The sequence below is a fragment of the Pogona vitticeps genome, chromosome 1 (genome assembly GCF_051106095.1).
Source record: "Pogona vitticeps strain Pit_001003342236 chromosome 1, PviZW2.1, whole genome shotgun sequence".
Lineage (NCBI taxonomy): Eukaryota > Metazoa > Chordata > Lepidosauria > Squamata > Agamidae > Pogona > Pogona vitticeps.
In genome coordinates this window covers 57567314-57590184 of record NC_135783.1, presented here as the reverse complement: position 1 = coordinate 57590184, position 22871 = coordinate 57567314, and the positions used below count along the sequence as shown (strand labels likewise).

General features: G+C 37.2%; 1 protein-coding gene across 2 annotated transcripts in view; it reads left to right on the top strand.

Annotated features, from left to right (window-relative positions):
• Positions 1–22871, top strand: part of RYR2 (ryanodine receptor 2) — a 390793-nt gene that overhangs the window by 153376 nt on the left and 214546 nt on the right. For both annotated transcript variants that reach the window (XM_078383124.1, XM_078383125.1), the window contains exons 11-16: positions 11280–11354; positions 13650–13806; positions 16857–17021; positions 19107–19228; positions 21233–21416; positions 21747–21882. In XM_078383124.1, coding sequence (XP_078239250.1) covers positions 11280–11354; positions 13650–13806; positions 16857–17021; positions 19107–19228; positions 21233–21416; positions 21747–21882 — 839 coding nt within the window. The remainder of the gene's footprint in view (positions 1–11279; positions 11355–13649; positions 13807–16856; positions 17022–19106; positions 19229–21232; positions 21417–21746; positions 21883–22871) is intronic.

The following is a 22871-nucleotide window of genomic DNA, read 5'->3' as shown; positions in this document are numbered from 1 at the left end:
GCTGTCAAGAGCTGAAGATAAGGATGGGAATCTTATATGCACTTATCTAGTGTAAACCCAAAACAGCCCTTAAGAGCTTAACTTCATGTTAACATTCCTAGGATTGCACTTTGCATTTCAAAGGGAAAATTAATCTCTTTGGTATTCTTAAATTCTTTCATTCCCCCCCCCCCCCCCAGTTAATGTCTAGGGAGAAAATTGATGGGAAAGATTATAGCAGGCATACATTTATCTCCCCACGTCTGTGCTGATAATATGGCATCTCCAAAATGCAGATACACTGTATAGGGGATCTTTAAATTAAGCCATATCACTTAAAACTTAAATATGAGCAGACAATACGAGTGCTTTTTAAAAGCTATTTATAAAACCGCTGGAACATAAAATTAACAATTCTATATCATTTCATTTATTATAATGAAGGGAGAAGCCCTTTGGATAATGGTTCTTCATCTGTGAAGGAAAGATACTCAGTGCTAAATACTTCTCATTTTAAAAAATATATATGCCATCCACTTTCTTTCCCAGAGACCTTTAATGTAGCAGAATTACAATCATATTCTGACAGAATACTGAGTTCAGCGAACCCCTCTCTGGGTGAGCCTTGGAGAGTCATTTTCCAATTAGCACACAGTACTGGGGAACAAGCCGACTTGGCCTTGAAAACCTTACTAAAAAAAGGTAAACAGTAAGTTTACCTTCCCTCCTTCCTGTGCAGACACTGCACTCCACATTCCCAGCCAGCTGTTTCCAGGCACTGACAGAGAAGCCTGAATTTTCTAGAAGGAATTCTATGTTCCATGTTCCTTCAATTTTCCGTTTTTTTTTCACACACATAATAAAAACAATACAATAAAATCAAGCTACAGCAGAACAAATAATCAATTATAAATAAAACAATTCTTCTCCTTGAAAATATTCATATTATTGCCGCCATAATTATTTTGTGAATGTTTAAATGGCCCAGTGTGTTGGTATCACTTCTTGTTCCTGATTACTCATAAATACAGTGGTGCCTCGCATAACGTTTGCTTCGTTTAACGTTTTTTTTGCTTAACGTTTATTTTTTCAGAGTCAGATTGTGCTTCGTATAACGTTTTTCCCTATGGGCGATTTTCGCATAGCGTTTTTGGGACCATGCTTCGCTTAACGTTTTTTGTTTTAGGTCCCCTGCTTTACTTAACGATGTTTTTTTTTCAATTAAAAAAGTGTCTTAGAAGGGTCAAAAACGGTTCTAAATGCTTGGATTCGTTAGAGGACCCCTTAAGACATGTGCAAACCTGATTTGGCTTTGATCTGACTTTTCGTTAATTTTTTGTGAATTTTTGTTTTTTGGCCCATAGGAACCAATGGACCTGTCAAAATCTGACAGCTCCATGCTTTCCTATGGGGGAGAAAACAATTTACAAAAAATTAACGAACGTTCAGATCAAAGCCAAATCAGGTTTGCACACAACTTAGGGGGTCCTCTAACGAACCCAAGAATTTAGAACAGTTGCTGAGTCTTCATTAATTTTTTGTGAATTTTTTCTTCCCCCATAGGAAATAATGGAGCTGTCACATTTTGACAGCTGTCAAAAGTTGGGGGAAAAAAATTCACCATTAATTAACGAAAAGTCAGATCAAAGCCAAATTAACTTTTGCATCCGTTTTAGAGGGTGCAGAAGCTAATCCAAGCATTTAAAACCATTTTTGACCCTTTTATGACACACTTAATTTTGCAAAAATTGACTTCGCAAAGCCATTGAAACATATTGAGTCAGCTACAATACATTCCAATGGAGGATACATTGTATCGTTTAACGATGTTTCCTATGGGTTTTTTCGCTTAAGGACGGCAATCCGTGCCTATTGGAACGGATTAACCGGTTTCCAATGCATCTCTATGGGAAATGGTGTTTCGCATAAAGTTTTTTTCGCATAAGGTTTTTTTTTTGGAACCAATTAAAAACGTTATGCGAGGCACCACTGTACTCATCTTACTATGACATTTTTGGCTCAATCTGTTTGAAGACTCATAGAAAAAAAAAAGCCTAACCTTCAGCATTTCCAATTGAAAAGGGCATGAAGAAACAGATCTGGGAAATACCTTGCCTGTGATTATGGAAAGCTACCATTAGTCAGAGCACACAACACCAGAGTAGCATGACCATAGGTGATCCAACATCAGACAGCTTCATGTGACCTCATCCCCAACTGCAAATTAAACATCCTTTTAGACTAGAATAGGAGTCATCTGGTCCATGGCCTAAATATCGTTTCCCAGGTTGTATACTACATGCCTCCTGTGGACTCTGGCACTATATAATTGGTGTCTGGACCTCTGGCACTTGCCGTTTCATTTCTTTGATCATAAGTAATGGAAAGGAATACCTATCTTTGTTCTGAGAGCTCTCAAGAATAGAAAACTTTGATGACAGTGTAGGTTAAGAAGATATGTGGTAGATTTCATGGTGACTTAAGATATTTATCCTGATCCTCTAGGTACTCTAGGCAAGGGACCCTGTTAGAGTGAATGAACCTTTCTTTAGCTCAGGGCTTGGAAAACTGGTGTACTTGAGACTTCCATTTATTATAACATTGAAAATAGAAGTGACATTTTAAACTCTTCTCATCCTCTTGTTGCCCGTAATACTTAGGGCTTGCCTCAGGGATTAGTAACACAGAGAAAGGAAGAGTAATCTAGCAACCGCTCGGTTTGTATAGAACTTGGTGGGAGAAAAATGATTCTGTGTCACTGTGTTTTGAACTAGTACAGAGTTGCCAAAGGGGGAAAATATTTCTTGAGGCAACCACTGATAATATGTTTTCTCAGCCTTGACTCACCCTACTCGGATGAAATATTAAAGGATAACATAAAACTTTCTATAATTGGGATATACGTATTGCTTACTGTTACTCTGGAATACCTGAATCATGTAAGCAGATTGGTGTACATTTTTGAAATGCCTGTAAGAAGGGTTCGCAGTAGTGTTCTCTTAAATTGACTGGATATTCTGAGTCCCAGCTCTGCCAAGTTGTATTCCGTGTTCTCTTCTGTATATGTAAAATGATTATTAAGTACTTTTCTGGAGTTATGTGTATAAGGTCTATATAAATTATTTTTAAAACAAATCAGTGAAGATTAAAAATAATTAGTACTCATTTAAAAATAAATGAAAGTAGACTTCAGAAAATGAAAAAAAATCAATATATTCGCGAAGGCTTTCACGGACGGGATCTAATGGTTGTTCTGGGTTTTTTGGGCTCTTTGGCCGTGCTCTGAAGGTTGTTCTTCCTGACGTTTCGCCAGTCTCTGTGGCCGGCATCTTCAGAGGACAGCATCATCAGAGGTTGCTGTCCTCTGAAGATGCCGGCCACAGAGACTGGCGAAACGTCAGGAAGAACAACCTTCAGAGCATGGTTAAAGAGCCCAAAAAACCCAGAACAACCGAAAAAAAATCAGTTAGTTTAGCTCTCTCTATGTGTTTAACTGCACACAAATTTAACAAATTCCATTCATTGACATACAGTGGTGCCTCGCTTAGCGATTGCTTCGTTTAACGATATATTCGCTTAGCGATGAGGTTTTTGGAGCGATTTTGCGCTCCATTTAGCAATGTTCCCTATGGGGAAATTTCACATAGCGATGTTTGGGACCTTGCTTAGCGATGACAGTTTAGGTCCCCCTGTTTCACTTAGCGATGTCCGTTTTCGCTATTTTAAGTGAACTATAGGTTTGACAGCTATGCATTGGAATGCATTGAACAGTTCAATGCATTCCAATGGGGGGGAAATTCACCAAAAATTAACGAAGACTCAAAACAAAGGCAAATTAAGTTTGCAAAGGTTTTACAAGGTGCACTAACGATCCCAAGCATTTAAAACAGGTTTTGAACATTTTAAGACACTTTAAAAATAGCGAAAACGGACCTGTCAAAATCATTGAAATGCATTGAATAGGCTTCAATGCATTCCAATGGGGGAAACATTGTTTCACTTAGCGATGTTTCGTATGGTGATTTTCGCTTAAGGACGGTAATCTGTTCCCATTGGAACGGATTATCCGGTTTTCAATGCATTCCTATGGGAAATGGTGTTTCACTTAGTGATGTTTTCCCATAGTGATGTTTTTTTGGGAACCAATTAACATTGTTAAGCGAGGCACCACTGTAATTCTTGAAGAGATAGCCATGTTAGTCTGTGCAAGCATTATAGGTGAAAATTAAATAAAAGTAAAATACTACTACTACTACTACTACTACTACTACTACTACTACTACTACTACTACTACTACTACCACTACCACCACCACCACCACCACCACCACCACCACCACCACTACCACTACCACTACCACTACCACTACTACTACTACTACCACTACTACCACTACTACCACTACTACCACTACTACTTCTATTTTGTTTTTACCTAAAATCCCATTCAGGTACCGAAAAAACCAAAACCAGAATGGCAAACATATGTCTTGGTTGGATTCAAATATAAGAATTCTAAATAGTGTATGTGATCAGATATATAAAATACAGAAATTCCATGTGCAATATATTTTCAATATCACATCTATTTTATTAAATTATTTCTGATGTCCTGCTGTCCTATAACAGCTTTCCAAACCGACTCACAATTGCCAACTTCAAAAGAGATTCAAAGCAATTATACATTTCAAAGCAGTGTCATAATATAGCAAATTAGAAACATTGAAAAAACAGTATTTTCTCTACAGTACATGTAAAATCGTCCCCAAGCCATAAGGTTTGTAGTTCTCAGGTTCCATCTTTTTTTGTCCCTTTTAAATGTAGGGACAATGGTAGCCCTCCTGCAATCATCTCGCACTTCACCCATTCTCCATGATTTCAAGAAATAAATAGTGGTTCTGAGATCTCGTCAGCCATTTCCTTCAATATTTTGGATGCAGTTTATCTGGCCATGAGGATTTGAATTCATTTAAATAAAAAAAAACTTAGATGATGGCCACTGGTCCCATCACCTCATGGCAAATAGAAGAGGAAGATATGGAGGCAGTGACAGATTTTACTTTCTTGGGATGCATGATCACTGCAGATGGTAACAGCAGCCACAAAATTAAAAGACGCCTGCTTCTTGGGAGGAAATTGATGACAAACGTAGACAGCATCTTAAAAAGCAGAGATATCACCTTGCTGACAAAAGTCAAAGCTATGGTTTTTCCAGTTATGATGTGTGGAAGCGAGAGCTGGACCATAAAGAAGGCTGACCGCTGAAGAATTGATGTTTTTGAATTGTGGTGCTGGAGGAGACTCTTGAGAGTCCCCTGGACTGCAAGGAGAGCAAACCTATCCATTCTAAAGGAAATCAACCCTGAGTGCTCACTGGAAGGACAGGTCCTGAAGCTGAAGCTCCAATACTTTGGCCATCTGATGAGAAGAGAAGACTCCCTGGAAAAGCCCCTGATGTTGGGAAAGTGTGAGGGCAAGAGTAGAAGAGGATGACAGAGGATGAGATGGTTGGACAGTGTCATTGAAGCTACCCACATGAATTTGACGAAACTCCAGGAGGCAGCGGAAGACAGGAGGGCCTGACATGCTCTGGTCCATGGAGTCATGAAGAGTTGGACACTACTAAATGAATAAACAACAAAAGTAATAAGGCATTCCTTGACTCTTTATCTGTAATGTTCTTCTTTTTTGGTCCTTCTGCATCTCTAATCTAGGCTTAAATTTCCCTTTAATTTCTTGTATCTTCTGGAAGAGAGCTCTTGTTTTTCCCTATTTTGTTCTCTTTTCTTTGCACTGGTTATTGTGATAGTTCTCTTTCGCTCTACGTGACAATTGCTGAAAAACTAAATTCAGAGTTTTGACCCCATTTTTGTCACCTTTTGCTTTTCATCTTCCACCATTCATCTAGGTTTTCCTTTTCTTTTTATAGGAATTGCCTTTTTGCATTCTTTTGCAATTATTTCTCTGGTTTCAATTCACAGTCCTTCTTGTGGAGCTTCGTGGTGCAGTGGTTAAACTGCTGTACTGCAGTCAAAATTGTGCTCACAATCCTGGGTTCAATCCCAGGTAGCTAGCTCAAGGTTGACTCAACCTTCTATCCTTCCAAGGTTGGTAAAATGAGTACCCAGCTTTGGGGGGAGGGCAGTGTGTAGCCTGCATAATTAATTTGTAAACTGCCCAGGTAGTGCTTTAAGCACTATGGGAGAGTATATAAGCAGCACACTTTGTTTTTTCCTTTAGTCCTCCTTGTTCGAGGTCAATTAAATTTATTAGGATAGGATAGAAATTTAAGAATAATAAATAATAAAATTTAATAATGTCAATCTGTTTCTTATGTGGACTCTAAAATAATCAGGAATGTTGTTTAAATTATATTTTGACACCATGATTCTTTGAATTTTTTTTGCTTTACTTCAATATTGTGTATTAATAGTACTGTTTGCTATAGTACTACTTCATTAGCACATTCCTGAGCTAAGTTCTTAAGCATCTTGCAATAAATTTCATATGCTTCTAGCTTTTTGATAGTAGCCTGTTTTCAAACTTATGATTTCCTATCATACAATAGAGCTAAGAAAAAATGTGCATTTTCAAAGCAACACTTAAATTGTTATTGTATATTAAATCATTTATTGTAATGAAATGGCTTGGGGCCATCCCTGTTCTGAATTCTGTTGCATGACAGTGATGCTGCTTTTGACTTAACCAAATGTCAAGCTGCTTTTATTTGTCAACATGCTGCATATGTTTGGTTGGGATATGTACTGTAACTGCATTTCTTGCACTATTTGCTTTTCATTGATAGTCATGAACTTGGTTTTATTTAGATACATTTTACTCCATGTTTATTACTTCATAAATATCGTAAGCTACAGTAATGTTTACACACTGTTTAAATTGCTAGCCAGTAATATTGATATTGGCACTGAGTGTAGTGCAGTGGACAGAGTGACAGATTAGAACGCAAAGGACCTGGATTTGAATTCTGACTTGGCCATGTAAATTCACTGGTGAGGAGTGAAACTGGTTAAAACCACTCCTTATATAGCCCTCAAATATATAGCTCTATTAGGGCCATTATAAGCCAGTTCTGACTTGATGTCACTTAACCAACAATTGCTTCCTGGCCTTTTGGCTAAGATCAAGTGTGGTAACCAATACTGTACAAGTTGCAGCCTTGGGCATTTTGCATGGTCCCAGAGTACCAATAAAAGAAGAGACTGGTAAACCACTTCTAGATAGTTTATACTTAGAAACTGTGGGATAGTTACCATAACTCAGAATCAGCTTCGCAGCATGTAATTATTATTACTATGAGCTGATGTAACTTAGTGGGTTGGAGTGCTTGGCTACGGTAGCAGAGTTTGGGCATTAGGATTCCCCCTGGGAAGAGGGACCAAGGAAGTTTACTCAGAGTCTTTGTTGCTAATGAGGTTATGTGCCTTGCTGCCTGTGCACCATTGTCCACCAAAACAAAGGAAACACGGTGCTGATCCAAGTAACCCAAGTAAAACAACTTGTGCAGACTAGCTAAATATGAATTCTTTACAGTATCTCTAAATTCTTTACAACACTGTATCAATTTAAATATTCAAACTTTACAGAGTCCATTCATGTCTAAAAATTAAATCCATTGGGAAGATGATACGTGTTGTTCATGTGTGTGCATATATTTGAACAAGACCTCTCAGCTTCCCAATGGTTTTAACTGTTCAACCAAAATGGACTCTGTAATACTTGAATATTTAAATTAATATGGTGTAAAGAATTTATAGGTACTGTAAAGAATTCAATTTAGACCGTCAGCACAGGTTTTATTTGGGTTACTTGCAGGTGCAGCATTGGCTAGCTGAACAATCCTAGAGCAGTACTAGAAGGAAGGAAGCAAACAAACCACTTCTGAGTAATTTATATCTAGAAGATTTTGGGAGGGTCTCCATCAGTCAAAGTTAACTTGATGCCATGTAATCATTGTTTAATAGCATCTGCACACTGGATTTTTTATTACTTCATTTTCAGTTATCTTGTCCTTTGAATCATTGCATGCTATTCTAAAGTTGTTCTTGGAGTAACAATTGAAAAGTGGTGGCAAGATTATCCATTCTTGTACTCTTAATATTTCCGTGTTTTCTCTTATCTGATCTTTAATTGTCACAGTGAATTCTTGTTTCCCGTACAAACAATCAGTTATCCAAGTATATCTTGACATTTATTTACCAATGACTCTGTCAGATTGCCATGTTTGTTAAACACTTTCTCATAGTCAAATAAAGTAAGCATGCATATTCATGTTCCTCTCATGGCATCACTCCCTGAATATGTGTAGGAAAAAGAGTCCTTCCTTAGTTACTCTGAATGTAAATTGCTTTTCTTTTTAAATTTTTTTCACACTTCTTGTAAATTCTATCGTGTATTTTTTAAAAAAAACATTGTTAAGCCTACTGTTCTACAGTAAATAAAACCTGTCATTTTCCTTTTGGATAATGTAATAAACGTCAGTATTGGCTAGACTTCAGGAATGATTCCTATTCTATAGATTTTATTGAAAAGGCTCACTGAAATATCTGACTTGTCATCTTTTAATACATTTTCAAAAAGAATATAAAGTCATGGAGCTTTACCTTTTTTTGTTTGTTAACCATACTACATGTCCAATTTCTGTATTTCTAATCCTGTATTTCTAGTCGTGCCTCATAGAATAAATAGTTTGTCTCTTATCTTCCAACAGCTCCTTAATGGAACTTGCTCCATACTCAGATTTTATCCTGGATGTCAAGTATCAGATAATTGTTGTTAACCATCAGTAGTGGACATTGGAATATTGGGGTTGGGGGGTTGGGAGGCCTACTCCCTTCTTGATCTTGTTACACATGTTAAATTAGTAGTGGGTGTTATGTAGGTTTACTATTTCTGTATCTAGTTTGGACCACTTTTTCCCCTTTGACCCTGCTTTTGTTCTGGATGCCTTGATGTCTTTTTTTCTTTTCATTTTCATCTAGTGAATTCTAAAGAACTGCATCTGATACTAATTTCACAATAATTTCAGCCATTTATTTAAGGTTACATATCTACAAATCTATGTTAGGAACTAAGGGAATGAGAAGGCTTCCTTTTGGTATGAAATAGCACTTTAGAATGACAGGTTGTAGTTCAAAGTATTGGGGTTGTCTCCGTCACTTCTGGTTACAAGTCACCATTTATTTATTTATTTATTTATTTATTTATTTATTTATTTATTTATTTATTTATTTATTTATTTATTTATTTATTTATTTATTTATTTATTTATTTATTTATTTATTTATTTATTTATTTATTTGATTTTTTACCCCGCCCCTCTAGACCATGCCAAATTGTAGTACAGCAATTAAGATTGTTGATTTTTTATATTAATTGATTGAGGGTTTCCTGCGCTTTGTGGGTAACAGATCCCTGTGAGCACAATTGTGGAGTGGGATTGTAGCCCTCTTGCATTTGCCTTCTATCCATATAATGTAAGATGACAATTAGTGATAGGATCTTTAATGCAGTATAACTGAGCTGTTTTGGTTCTCATGCCTTTCTGAGTTACCTACGCACTAGCTCATATCCTCCTTTGCAGAATAGTGAAAACCTATATTGGCAACAACTCTAGAATCCATTTCTTTGAAAGGAGAAACTGATCCAGAATGTATAAAAACCTATCTGATTTAATATTTATATGTTATATCATGGTGCAATTTTATTCTGGTGCATTGTATCTCTATAACAGGTGTCTCAGACGTGATAGGCAGGAGTTTAATCATGCCAAGCATAATGTCTAATTAGTAATTACAGCTTGCTTCTTCACTAGATTGTGTCACATCCTTCACTGTTTTGGGAAAAAAAAGGCATTTGAGGCTAGACCTGGATGATTGTTTTAACATTTTTTAGTAATCTGAGAGGGTTCTGAAGGGTGGAAATGCATAAACATTTATTTAATCTAGCTACTGATGCTGGTCAAATTGTTTTTTGACTTGGGAAATGGGATGGTTCTGGCAAAACTAATCCAGTCTCTAATGTTCCATTCCTGGGCAAGGTGCTAGAGTGGGTTGTTTACTATGCTCTTTAACATCTACATGATACTGCTTGGAGAGGTTGTCCAGAGTTTTGGGGCTCAGTGTCACCAGTATACAGATGACACCCAACTCTATCTCTCCTTGCCATCTAAATCCAAGGAAACCATTTTGGTTCTAGATCAGAGTCTACTGTCAGTAATGGACAGGATGAGGGCGAATAAACTGAAACTTAATCCAGACAAGACAGACTTTCTTGATCAGTCGAAAGTCAGATCAAGGGTTTCAGCCTCTGCTGCATGGGATTACACTCCCTCTGAAAACATAGATGCGCAGCCTGAGGGTGCTCATGAATTTGTCTCTGTGCCTGGATGCCCAGGTTTCAGCAGTGGCCAGAAGTGTCTCTGTACAGTTAGAACTAGTGTTTCAGTTGTGCTTGTTCCTTGATAGGTCTGATCTGGCCTTGGTGATACATGCTTTAGTTACATTTTGGCTGGATTATTGTAAAACACACTATGTTGCACTGCCTTTGGAAAGTGTTCAGAAACTCTAGTGGGCCCAGAATGCTGTAGCTGGATTGTTAACTGGGTCTGACTACAGGGAACATACAGCAGCTCCACTGTCTGCCCATCTGTTTCCAGGCACAATTCAGAGTGCTGATTTTAACCTATAAAGCCCTAAATGGTTTGGATCCAAGCTGTCTAAAAGACTGTATCTTCCTTCATGAACCTACCTGGATATTAAGATCATCATGAGAGGCGTTTCTTTCAGGCCCCTTCACCTTCATAGGTGCATTGGGTGTGGCCATGGGAAAGGGCCTTCTCTTTTGCTGTTCCCAGATTCTAGAACTCCCTACTACACTAGTACAGGAGGATAGACTGGCCCCATCGTTGCTATCTTTCTGCAAGCAGACAAAGATATTTCTCTTCAGGGAGGCTTTCCTTTAAATGACTGGTTGACCAAGGGGATTTTAAAAAGTGATTATTTTATTCTGTTTTACCTGAGCGTTTAATGTTGCTCCTGTTTATGAGTTTTAGTATGATACCTGTTAAGTGCTTTTCCAATATTGTAATAATTATGTTTTAGCTTTTAACTTTGTTCCTTTTATTACTGTAAGCCACTTTGGAGCCTTTAGTAGAAAGGCGACATATAAATGTTTTAAATAAAAAATAATAAATAGGAGCTGAATTTATTTTGTTGCCATGAAAGCAAAAATAAATCAAAAATAAAACAATAGAGACTCAGAATATACTTTTTGTGTTGCAGAACTGTGCATTATGAAGGTGGTGCTGTGTCAATTCATGCTCGTTCTCTTTGGCGGCTGGAGACTTTGAGGGTTGGGTAAGTAAAGAATATCTGGAATTATACTATATTCCATCATGATAACTAATGTTTCCTTCTCCCTAAAATGCAAGCTTTCTCTTGACAAAACTGCTATGGCTGTGTGGCAATTTAGACATCTGCAATAATTTATCCAAGATGACAATCCTATTAAAGTCTAAATGGCAGGTTCAGGTTCTTCAAAATACTTCACACTGGAGCTCTGGAAATTAATGATGAACTGATAGATGTGACAGCAGCTGTGAGCGAAATATCCCACTAGAGTACTGCTGTTCTTTATGTTTATGCTTTTCTAATTGTTGAAATGATAAAACAGACTGACAGGGTAATGAAGTAATCTCTTTCTCTTTTAGTTGTTAATGAGTTAAAACTGACCTGGATTAATTTTAGTGTGAGGGCAGTGAATGAAAAATAAGATTTTTTTAATGTTTCACTAAAGTCTTGTGTGATATAATGAATAGAGTGATGAACTAGGATTTCATTGATCTGGATTTGAATCCCTACTTAGCCATCAAAACTTATTAGCTTGTGGAACTGGTAAAGCCACTCCTTAAATATGTCACTTTCCTTGAAAGTTCTATTAGGGTTCCAATTTGGCAGTACATAAAACACAGAGAGTCTATTTAGAAGTGCAGTGTCTTCTTGTAAAGGATAGTCTTGGAGCTATTAGTTTGACATTTGAAGAATGACATACTATCATAGGTCCTCAATTTGACAGGCAGCATCTCTAATTACAACTTCAACAAATGGAAGATACTTGACAGAACATTTGTTTGAGTGTGACTATAACAGCAATGTAGGGCTCTTTCCATTTATAGATAATATGATAAAAGCATGAGGAATATTTTATAACTGAACAACAGATAGCTGTTCAATTGTTACTGTTCTTACCATTATGAAAGTGGCATAGAGATGTGTGTTTTCTCTCTGTCTATCTGTCTCAGACACATGCATTGAGAGAGATGTTCTCATATCAGCACATAGCACACATCTCTTTTAAGGAACATGCATATGACTTTTTAACAAACAGATATATAAGTATCAATTATAGTGAGTGGATTTTTACTACAAGTATAAAAATGCCAAATTGATGTACAGTATTATCTGTAGCATGGATATTTAGAATGACTTTGAGCCTCCTTAAACAGACCTTAACGCTATAGAGCCCCCTATTGATAGCATGAGAGAAGTATACTAATATATTTCTAATAGAAATAGAAATACTAGCATATTGGAAATACAGTGGTGCCTCGCTTAGCGATTGCCTCGTTTAACGATGTATTCGCTTAGCGATGAGGTTTTTGGAGCGATCTTGTGCTCCATTTAGCGATGTTTCCAATGGGGGAATTTCGCATAGCGATGTTTGGGACCTTGCTTCACTTAGCGATGACAGTTTGGGTCCCCTGTTTCGCTTAGCAATGTTTTTGACAGCTCCGTTTTTGCTACTTTTAAAAGGTGTTAAATTGTTTAAAAAGGGTTTAGAGTGCTTGAAATCATTAGTGCACTTAATAAACCCTTTGTTAACCAAATTTGGCTTCGTTCGGACTCTTTTTGAATTTTTGGTGATTTTTTTTCTTCCCCATTGAAATGCATTGAAAAGGTTTCAATGCATTCCAATGGGGAACCGCGTTTTGCTTAGCGATGTTTTCCCATAGCGTTGAATTTTTTGGAACCAATTAAAATCGTTAAGCGAGGCACCACTGTATACTAATCCAGAAGTTGCCATTTGTGTTTCTAATTCTGGAGGGATACATGCAGGCAGCTCTATTCATAAAGGAGATCTGAGAGAAAAATGGTTCTGTGAATTAAAGCATTATACATTTAGGGTTAGACATCTGTTGTGCACATTTCATAGCTCTTTTTCATTTAATTTGGTTTTGGCAACCTGTTGTCCAGTGGGCCTTATGCAAAGGCCTGAGTGCATATTGAATGTCTACGTGGAATTCTTGTGAAAGTCGATATGAGATGTTGAAGAACAGGACAAACTTGTGCTGCATTAATAATATACATCTTAATACAACATAATTTGCTACCTCTGTTGAAATTAACATGTATTAATAGGTAGGAGATAGTTCCATGAGTACATTAAAGTTCTTTTGTATAAGATATCACTGGACTGCAGTACTGATGTGCCCTTTGTTATGGAAGGAAAAATTTAAGTGATATTTCAAAAGTTGTAGATACTTCTGTTTGAATGAATTAAAGGCCTAGTGTCTTAAGCACATTTTGTATGTTATTTGACTTTTAAGCATGGCATTTGTGTTGTTTAAAAAAGCTGATTTGAACTTTTATTAGATGGAGTGGAAGTCACATTAGATGGGGGCAACCCTTCAGATTGAGACATATAACAACAGGAAAATATTTAAGTCTGATGGATGATAAGAGCCTTCTTCTGACAGATAAAGAGAAAGCTGATGTGAAGTCTACAGCATTTTGTTTTCGGTCTTCTAAGGTAAAAAGCAAAGCAAAATGAAACAGTTTCTCTTTGGATGTATTATGAAAATAAACAGTGATCATATCATATCTCAGTTCAATATGTCACAATGGAAGTGAAACTTTCATTCTTCTCCTTGTGCTGGAGACAAACAAACCATTAAGTTTTAAATAACAAAGTGGCCAAGCCAGGAATTTGTTTTGGATTATGCATCAAATTTGCCACACACATACAGCAATGCCTAAATATTTCTCAATATAGTTCCTCTTGCTCTCATAGTTATTTCTCCTTTGAAGTTACAGTTTTTATACGATTTGCTTATAGATGGATAAATTTTACTCTAAGATAATATTTCTTGGATGACCATAAGACTCCAATGAAATTAGGTGAAATAAATTAAATGTAATTTATATGGACCGAAAACACAAAACAAGGCTGTGAATATCAGTGGACTAAGTACTTTGAACATAGTATTAAGTACACAGAAAATTGTGTGTGTTATGGTGGTAGTGTAAGCAGTTTTCATGCTATGGCCATTGTACATTGTACAGTTTCATGCTATGGCCATTGTTCATTGTACAATCAATTTTGCAAGCAATGTACATGGCGTCAAGTGGTAGATACCCTGCCAGGGTGCACAAACTGTTTTCATGATTACTGTTGCAAACACAGTTTTTTTTTCCAAGAGGATTCTGGTCGTTCTCTTAAAATATACTACATTCAGATGGTTCACTAGAATATTTGTAATGATGCAATATTTTCTTTCTTTAAAATAGTTTTCCTTCTATCACTCACTTAACATTAATACCCAGAATTAATGACTCCAAAATAAACCTACAGACTATACAGATAGGTGTGTAGATTTTTACAATATGGGACATAAATTATTTTAACGAGAAATAAATGTGATAATGGCCTTGTGCTTATTTTATGGATAAACTCCTGATCGAAGGCTAAACATTTGTTTGGTTTGTGGTGCAATTTCACTCCAATGGCATGTCATGTCACTTGTGTTTCTTGAGCTAAATTGTTCCTGCAGGATTGCATGGCAAAGAGCAATGCAGTTGAAGGTGGTACGGCAAAACTTGTGTAGGGCTGTTATCTGCTTTTTTGCTATTGCAGTATACCTACTTTTTCTGAGGTAGGGCTAGAGTTGTTTGCCTTGATGGATAGCCTCCTTTGTTACTTCATTGCCACTGAAGGGGATGTGGTAGCTTTGGATATTTTGAAATATGTTTTCTCATTAAGGTTGCCATATAAGTAGTAGAGCCAAAACCTCAAAACAGAGGTGGGTTTCTCTGGTGTCAAGGGTTGAAGTAGTGATGAAATGACCTCTGGAGTGATTGTGGAAGCAAATATAAAAGGCATCTGGATATATCTGCTCAAATCTTGGTAAAATCCAGCTGATGAGGTCATATGACAACCAGAAGTATGTGTGGGGAAATGAGGTGGAGAGTCCCAGCTGTACATTACTGCTAAAAGTATGGAAGGCTCATCATCAGCCCCAAAATGATTTTTCTTTTTTGGCCACCAAGTCCTACACCACTGCTGGCCAGTCTTGTACAACAAGAAGGGTCACGACTCATGATACTGGTACCCTGTTCTTTATGTTGTTCCAAATGGAAGAATGATCCAAAATACGTATAATAATCAGCTTTCTCTGCAACCCTTTCCTCCTAGATTTTTGATACACCACAATTATGTAAGCACAACACATGTAAAAACATGTTGGTCCTAAACAAATGAGCCCGGCTGCCATTGGTTGGAGAGAAGTACTCAGATTTTATATCTCCTAATATAGAGACCTGGAGACGCTTAGCAGTTTTTTGAGACTTTACCCAGCACCCTCAGACTTCAGAGTCCTGTTTCCCATACATGTTTTCCCTGACAGAGACCAGACCGTGACTTTCTCAAAGTCAGGTATCTATTTGTGTTGATAGAACCTAGCTTGAAAGCAGGGCATCGTTGTAGGGCTGAATTCATATACTCACCCACCTTGGAATAAACCCTATTGAACTTCATATGCATTGCATCTGAGTAGGCTTCTATAGATTTGCCATTGGTTTATCTATTTAAAAAAAGGTTTTTGTTATAGTCAGGTTTTTCACTTATACCTCTGTAACAATTCTTTGGTAGGCTGAAAAATGTTGATCTTCAAAGAAATTCCACCCTCCCTTTCTTCAATTCAATGTTTTTAACTCCTTAAACAATTCTAAAATATCAACCGTAATATACAATACATTGTATTCTCATTGTTGTATATGATGAAATTTGATAATCTTAAAAACATTCAAAAAATTATTAGAACCATGTGATGTTGAAAGAGTGTTGCCAGAGCAAAAAAGTTTCTGAAATCTGTTAATTTGACCCAGTCAATTGTAGCAGGTTTCCAAAAGTTTATTAGTGTTCTTTTCCTCCACACATACGCATAAGTGTTGGCAAGGAAACAATGAAACGAGAGTCTGCTCATTTGATGGGTATCATGTGTGTGCTTTTGCAGCATAGAGTAGTGATCATGAACTTTGGGCCTCCAGATGTTCTTGGACTTGAACTCCCAGAAATCCTGGACAGCAGAGGTGGTGCTGAAGGCTTCTGGGAGTTGTAGTCCAAGAACATCTGGAGACCCAAGGTTGGGGACCACTGGTATAGAGAACTGGATTTTACCTTACACATTTATGTAGCATGATTAACATTTAAAGATTTCAGAATTAAATGTATTTAAGCCAGACTTATATGTAGCTTACAATAAATTACATTAATTTAAATGTTGAAACTGTACACTTCAGGCACTGGAAATAAACACTGAAAAAATAAGGTTAGTTTTGCTTAGAAGGGATATAAAGAAAAAAACTCTGAATTTATGACCATTTGGAGAATGTTGATATTTCTTAAGAGGGTGAATGCATTCTATAGAACAATAAGAACACTTAAATTCAGTTGAAAATAAGGAACCTTAGGCTTGGTTGTAATGAGTCAAACTTGCTTTCTATTCTGTGTTGAGAAAAAATATTAAATTTTTTTTCTGTGTTTGTGTGTATACGGGTTACTTTGACATGTTATTCTTCTAGGAAAAACTGGATGTTGCGATAAGAAAAGAGGTGGATGGGATGGGAGCACCTGAGATAAAATATGGAGACTCAGTATGCTTTATACAGCATGTTGACACAGGCTTGTGGCTTACATACCAGGCAGTTGATGCAAAGTCTGTAAGAATGGGATGTGTGCAACGCAAGGTAAGGTATTGTGCTGAACAAATGAATAGAATGAAGGAACACCATTAAAGACAGAGGGGAGATATGATAGCACTCTTCAAATACTTGAAATACTGTTATACAGAGGAGGGGCAGGATCTTTTCTCAGACATCTGATAGTGCAGGACACATAATAATGTGCTCAAGTTACAGGAAGCCATATTTCAGTTGAATATCAGGAAAAACTTTCTGTTAGCACAGTAAGGCAATGGAACCAATTACCTCAGGAGGTGGTGAGTGCTCCAGTGTTGAAGGCATTCAAGAGACAAGTAGACAACCATCTGCTAGATACTCTTTGATCTGGATTCCTGCATTGAGCAGGGAGTTGGATTCAGTGGTCTTATAGGTCCCTTCCAAATCCATTATTCTGATTCTGTGATTCTAGACCTTTTACCACACAGCTGCTAAGCACAGCATAAGGCGTCCCTGGGCAGATTTGCCTGGTATTTTATTCTATAATATTAAAACACCAAAGTTTTATATGACCCATGTCAGAGAAAAGCTGGGAATAACCTGTACAATTTCTGGGAGGAAAGCTTCATATTGGGCAGGGGGGATTTAGTAATGTGTACCTTCCTATTCCTTGATAATTTTTGTGTTACATCACTTGCTTCCCCCTTACAAATCACTTTGCAGAATCTAGTTTTTCAGCAAAACCGTTCCTACCTCATCCCGATCTAACCTTGTTGACATCTTCTGTTTTCCTTCTTTTTCTTTTCCTCACTATTTTATTTATGCATTTTGTTATATGCTATCTATATGCCAATTCCTTCCTTTACATCTTTGTCGTTTCCATTTTATTTAGCAAGTAAATGCTATCAAATGAGAGATTATTTCTGTATATTTTTGGTAAAATGGGTGGGAAGTTGCAGAGAATCTGAAGGATGTTTTCATCCTTTCCTGGAGCTCTGCAAGTTACATCTGCCCATTTTTAAAAAACAGAAGTAATGCTTTCATTGTATTTTTAAAAGTCTTTCCCAGGTCTGAAACAAGCTGTGGCAGTAATGGCCTTTCATTGGCTGAACCCATGGGAGCATCTGGGGGCATGATTGGCCATTTTAATGCCAATTTTTTACTGGCATAGAGGTATCATGGGACCAAGGTACATGACAAGCTATGCTGAGAATACTTGTGGGCTTCCTTTGGTCTATGAACTGCTCTTTGCCCATCCTTTCAATAACATGTTTTCAGTTTTAAATATATATCCTGAAATGTCTATAGTAACAGTTAAGCAGTGAGTAAGTAACAAGGAGATACACTGGCATTCACATTAGAGATGAGGGTATTTGTATTTGGATACGAATACAAATATCCCCCCACAGGTGGAGATAACGAGGGTCTGGCCCCCTGGAGCCAGACTGACCACTCACAATTTTTCCACTGCTGCGAGCTCCACAAAGCCTTCCTACCTCTCTGTTGCTCATGATGGATAGCCACTCTGCGACCTGGCAGAGAGGCTTGCCATCCCACCTTCTGCCAGTACTGGCTAATCCATCGCGATCCGTGGAGCTCACGGCAATGGCGAAATTATGAGTGCTTGGTCTGTCTCCAGAGGGCCAGACCCTTGTTATCGGCACCTTTGGGGGGATATTTGTATACGAATAGGAATACCCCCATCTCTAATTTACATATACAGTATTGCCCAAAATCCTGTTGCACGGCTCTTACTGTGTAAAAGGAGTGATGTCCTTATCAGCAGCATTGATTAAAGACTTCCTTCCTTCCTTTCCAGAGTGTGCACAACTTGTATATAATGAAACAAAGTGATCTGCATCCCAAAATTGAAAGGGAACGTCTTTAATCAGTGGCAGTCTGCCATTGATGTGATGACTATGAGAATGGTATCTAGTATTTTAGAGTAGGTGACTCAAGTTAAGTAGAGAGTGGACTAAGATGCCACCTTTTTTTGTAATAGGGGAGAAGAATATTAATCTGTCTTTTATAATTTAAGTTTACTAAAATAATGTGTATGAAATGCTTTGAGTAGTTGGGAAAGGAAATGGTAAAACCAAATAATGCTATATATATATTTTTTTGTAACTAGTGTTCTTTGGGTTCTCATTGCAGGCCATAATGCACCATGAAGGCCATATGGATGATGGTTTAACATTGTCTAGGTCACAGCATGAAGAATCACGTACTGCACGAGTGATTCGTAGTACTGTCTTCCTTTTTCACAGGTTCATAAGGTACAAGAACTGTGGCTGTGAACTAATAACATAGCCTACAACTAAAATAAGTGAACATTCATTCTCATTGACCCTTGCTTCCACTTCCACTCCCCTCCCTTTACCTATGTTTTTCCCCATGTCAGATACAAGATTGTAAATCCTTCAGGTTAGTGATCTATTCTTTTTTACACCATACATTTACACTGTTTAGACCAGTGGTTCTCAACCTTAGGTAACTCAGGTGTTCTTGGACTGCAACTCCCAGAAGCCTTCACCACCTGCTGTGCTGGTTTCTGGGAGTTGTAGTCCAAGAACAACTGGGAAACCCAAGGTTGAGAACCACAGGTTTAGACTGAGGCAGGCAAGCTGTGACCCTTGGCCTGATTTCACATAGGGGTCCTGGCCTGATTTCAGATGGCCCTCAGTTTAGCTTTAAAATCCTTTTGCAAGCTGTTCAGATCTCTGCAAGAATGATCTCCTCCTTTCCCAAAATGCTGATAGATGAGGAGGAAGAGGTGGAGAAAAAGAGTGTCTGCCTGCTTTTGGATTTGGCTTTCCTCACTACTGTCTTCATCTCTGCCTCCATCAGCAGCATGCAATCCAAACAGATGTTCCCTAATAGAATTCACCTGCTTCGCAGGAAAAAAAAGGTTGTCTGTGTATGATTTACATAGTCCATAGGTTCATAATGGGAGGCATTAATCAAGGAACACTACAGCTATTCGGACATGGTGAAACCATATTAACACACAAGCAGAGGAATTATGCTAGTCTCATCTCCTCTGTCTCTAGTTCTGTCATCCTTTTCATGTGGAGGGTGACAATTTGGAGATCCTTCCTTACCCAGGGAGGCTTTCCATGCTGTTTGGAACTCTGATTTCGCAACTTCTGTTGCTCTCACCTTTTCCAGACCTGTCACCATGCACATACACAGGATAATGTCAGGTATGGGGCTAGTATATTATTGAATAGACTCCTCTCCTTGTGTATGGTATAAACATCCTTTCAGCAAGTCTGAGTAGGGTTTATCAGCAGTTAGTGCTGCAAGGTGATGAATTCGAATGGGAGACAGGAGAAAGGGGAAGCTGAGGAAACCTAAGGGAAGAAAAGAAGAAAGAGGTAAAGTTCCATTGGTGTCCTAACCTCTTCACCATAGTGAAGATATTGGGAAATGTATCTGTATGAGTAGGGCCCAGGATTGAGTCACTTTATATTTTTAAATCAGTAGTCCTTTTTACAAAGAAGAGGAGAGGTATACATATTAAAGGATGCAAGACAATACTTTGGAGAAGTGAAGGAGGAACAGGTTATAGTTGAATTCAGCACAATGGTTTTCTTAAATGCTTGATCGCTCTTTTATACATTCTTACTATGATTAAAGCCTCAGATTATTATTTAGTGTCAGCTGTTTGCCAGAACGAATAATGTTAATGCTGTGTTCTGTATTCATTGCTTACTGTTTTTAGCTATGGAATTATTGAAGGCTAATGATTTTGAGGAGGTAATTCAATTTGATGTATGTTTCCTTCTTCATAACTTTACGGTTCCTTTGGCCAGAGGGACCTCACTGCAAAAGGTGAACCTCTGGCCTTCCAGATGCTACTGGATTTCCAATTCCCATGATGCCCAACAACTGTGGTCTGTGGCAAGGCGTGATGGGAGCAGTAGACCATCAACATCTTTGCTTTGATTTGAATTTCACTCTGAAAGAACTATTTTAGAAGTTAGTGGGAGCTTCAGACTTGAAGTATGTGAAAGGATTTCTGAGAAGCAGAAGTAATTGATAGAATTCAATTTCAAAGGGTGATAAGAATTTTGTAAGTCATAACAAATTCTTGATGACTGAATTCTGAGGATCTTTAGGAACAGCACTGAACCATGCTGCTTATCAGACATGATATGTACACCATATTTGTTAAGTAACATGTGAATGAACCAAATTTATTTGAGATATGATAATAATGAAATTAAAAATCAAGTTACAGATGTGTCCAACTGAAATAGCTGTTTAATTCCTTATAGGGGTCTTGATGCTCTCAGTAAGAAAGCAAAGTCTTCCACAGTTGATTTACCTATTGAATCAGTCAGCCTTAGCCTCCAGGATTTGATTGGTTACTTCCATCCACCTGATGAACATTTAGAGCATGAAGACAAGCAGAACCGTTTAAGAGCACTGAAGAATCGACAGAATCTCTTCCAAGAAGAGGTATCAGACTTGATTTTTCCTTTGGCGTTTAATTTTAGGACTAGCTAAAATTTATATTTGCATAAAGTTTGAGTTAGTTATTTGCTTAGATAGAAGCAGAACATATTGGAAAGAGAAATTCCTCCATATTTTGAAAAAGTTAATGCATTCTAGTCCCAAAGAATTGCACATCTTTTTCACTGCTTATTTTAGCAGTTGCTTATATCTATAAAACTCACAGTCTTGTCTGTTTTAGAATTGGAGCCCCTGGCTTTTGATATGAGAAGTGCAATCTGTTGACATTTAAAACCCAATGTTATTGTCTGGTTGTAAGCATTTTTTTTCTTTTAGGGTATGATCAACTTAGTGCTTGAATGTATTGATCGTCTGCATGTGTACAGCAGTGCAGCACATTTTGCTGATGTAGCTGGGAAGGAGGCAGGAGAGACCTGGAAATCTATTCTAAACTCACTGTATGAATTATTAGGTAAGGTTGCATTTGCATAACTAGGGTTATTTGCATCTAGATGTACAACACAGTAGCTTTTCTGGTAATATAAATGGCAGTGTTTAACATTATTGTGTACTCCACTTGACCGGAAAAAGTCAAGTATGGAAGTTCACAGGTTTGTCTGTCAGAGGTTGATTTAATTCCACTTTCTGTAATAATAGGGCATAATTTAATTACAAATCCATGACTTGTTTAACTGAAAACATTGAGTAAAGCCTAAGTATCATTATGAGCTTCAATAGTGAAAGTGCTTTTACTGAAATCAAATTACATTTGGATTAATATTTGGGATATTACTCATCCAGTTCTGCTATCTAGAAGCTTTAACATACCACTGAGTGCATGTGATTCAGAATGGATTATTGTTGTTGACATCACTTCATCGGTACATAACTTTGTCTGACTGCTACTGGACATGGCAAGCACTTGTCACTAGAGAAAAATGGGAGGGTAGAATTGCTCTGTCTAAAATTGGTTTTTGCTTAGATTTTAGATTTCAGTGGTATATTCCCTGGGAAGCCCATTTTCTTCTTATATGATCTTTTTTTCTTTGGGTAGAAACAGTATAGTACAGTATGTCAATTCATTTTACGTTTATACCTTCATAATTTCTTAATGTTAAAATAGATATTCACATATCCACTAGTTCTAGAATTTTAACCATGTGGTAATATAGAACAGATAGAGGCAAATCTTATCTGATTAATTTGATTTTATTTGATGGTTTGATATTGTTTGCTTCTCATATATTATATTGATTGCTTCCTTTGATGTAAACCTCCAGTAGTAATGTCCAACATTAATCTGGTGGTATTTGAGTTTATTAAATAAATTAATAAATTTTATTTAAATTATTTCCATCCATGTTGTGAATAAATATTTCAATTAAATTAGAATATATATCCATAACTGTATTTTCAAGTCAAAGTAAGATGTTTGCCTGAGTAATTTTGTAATATTTGGTC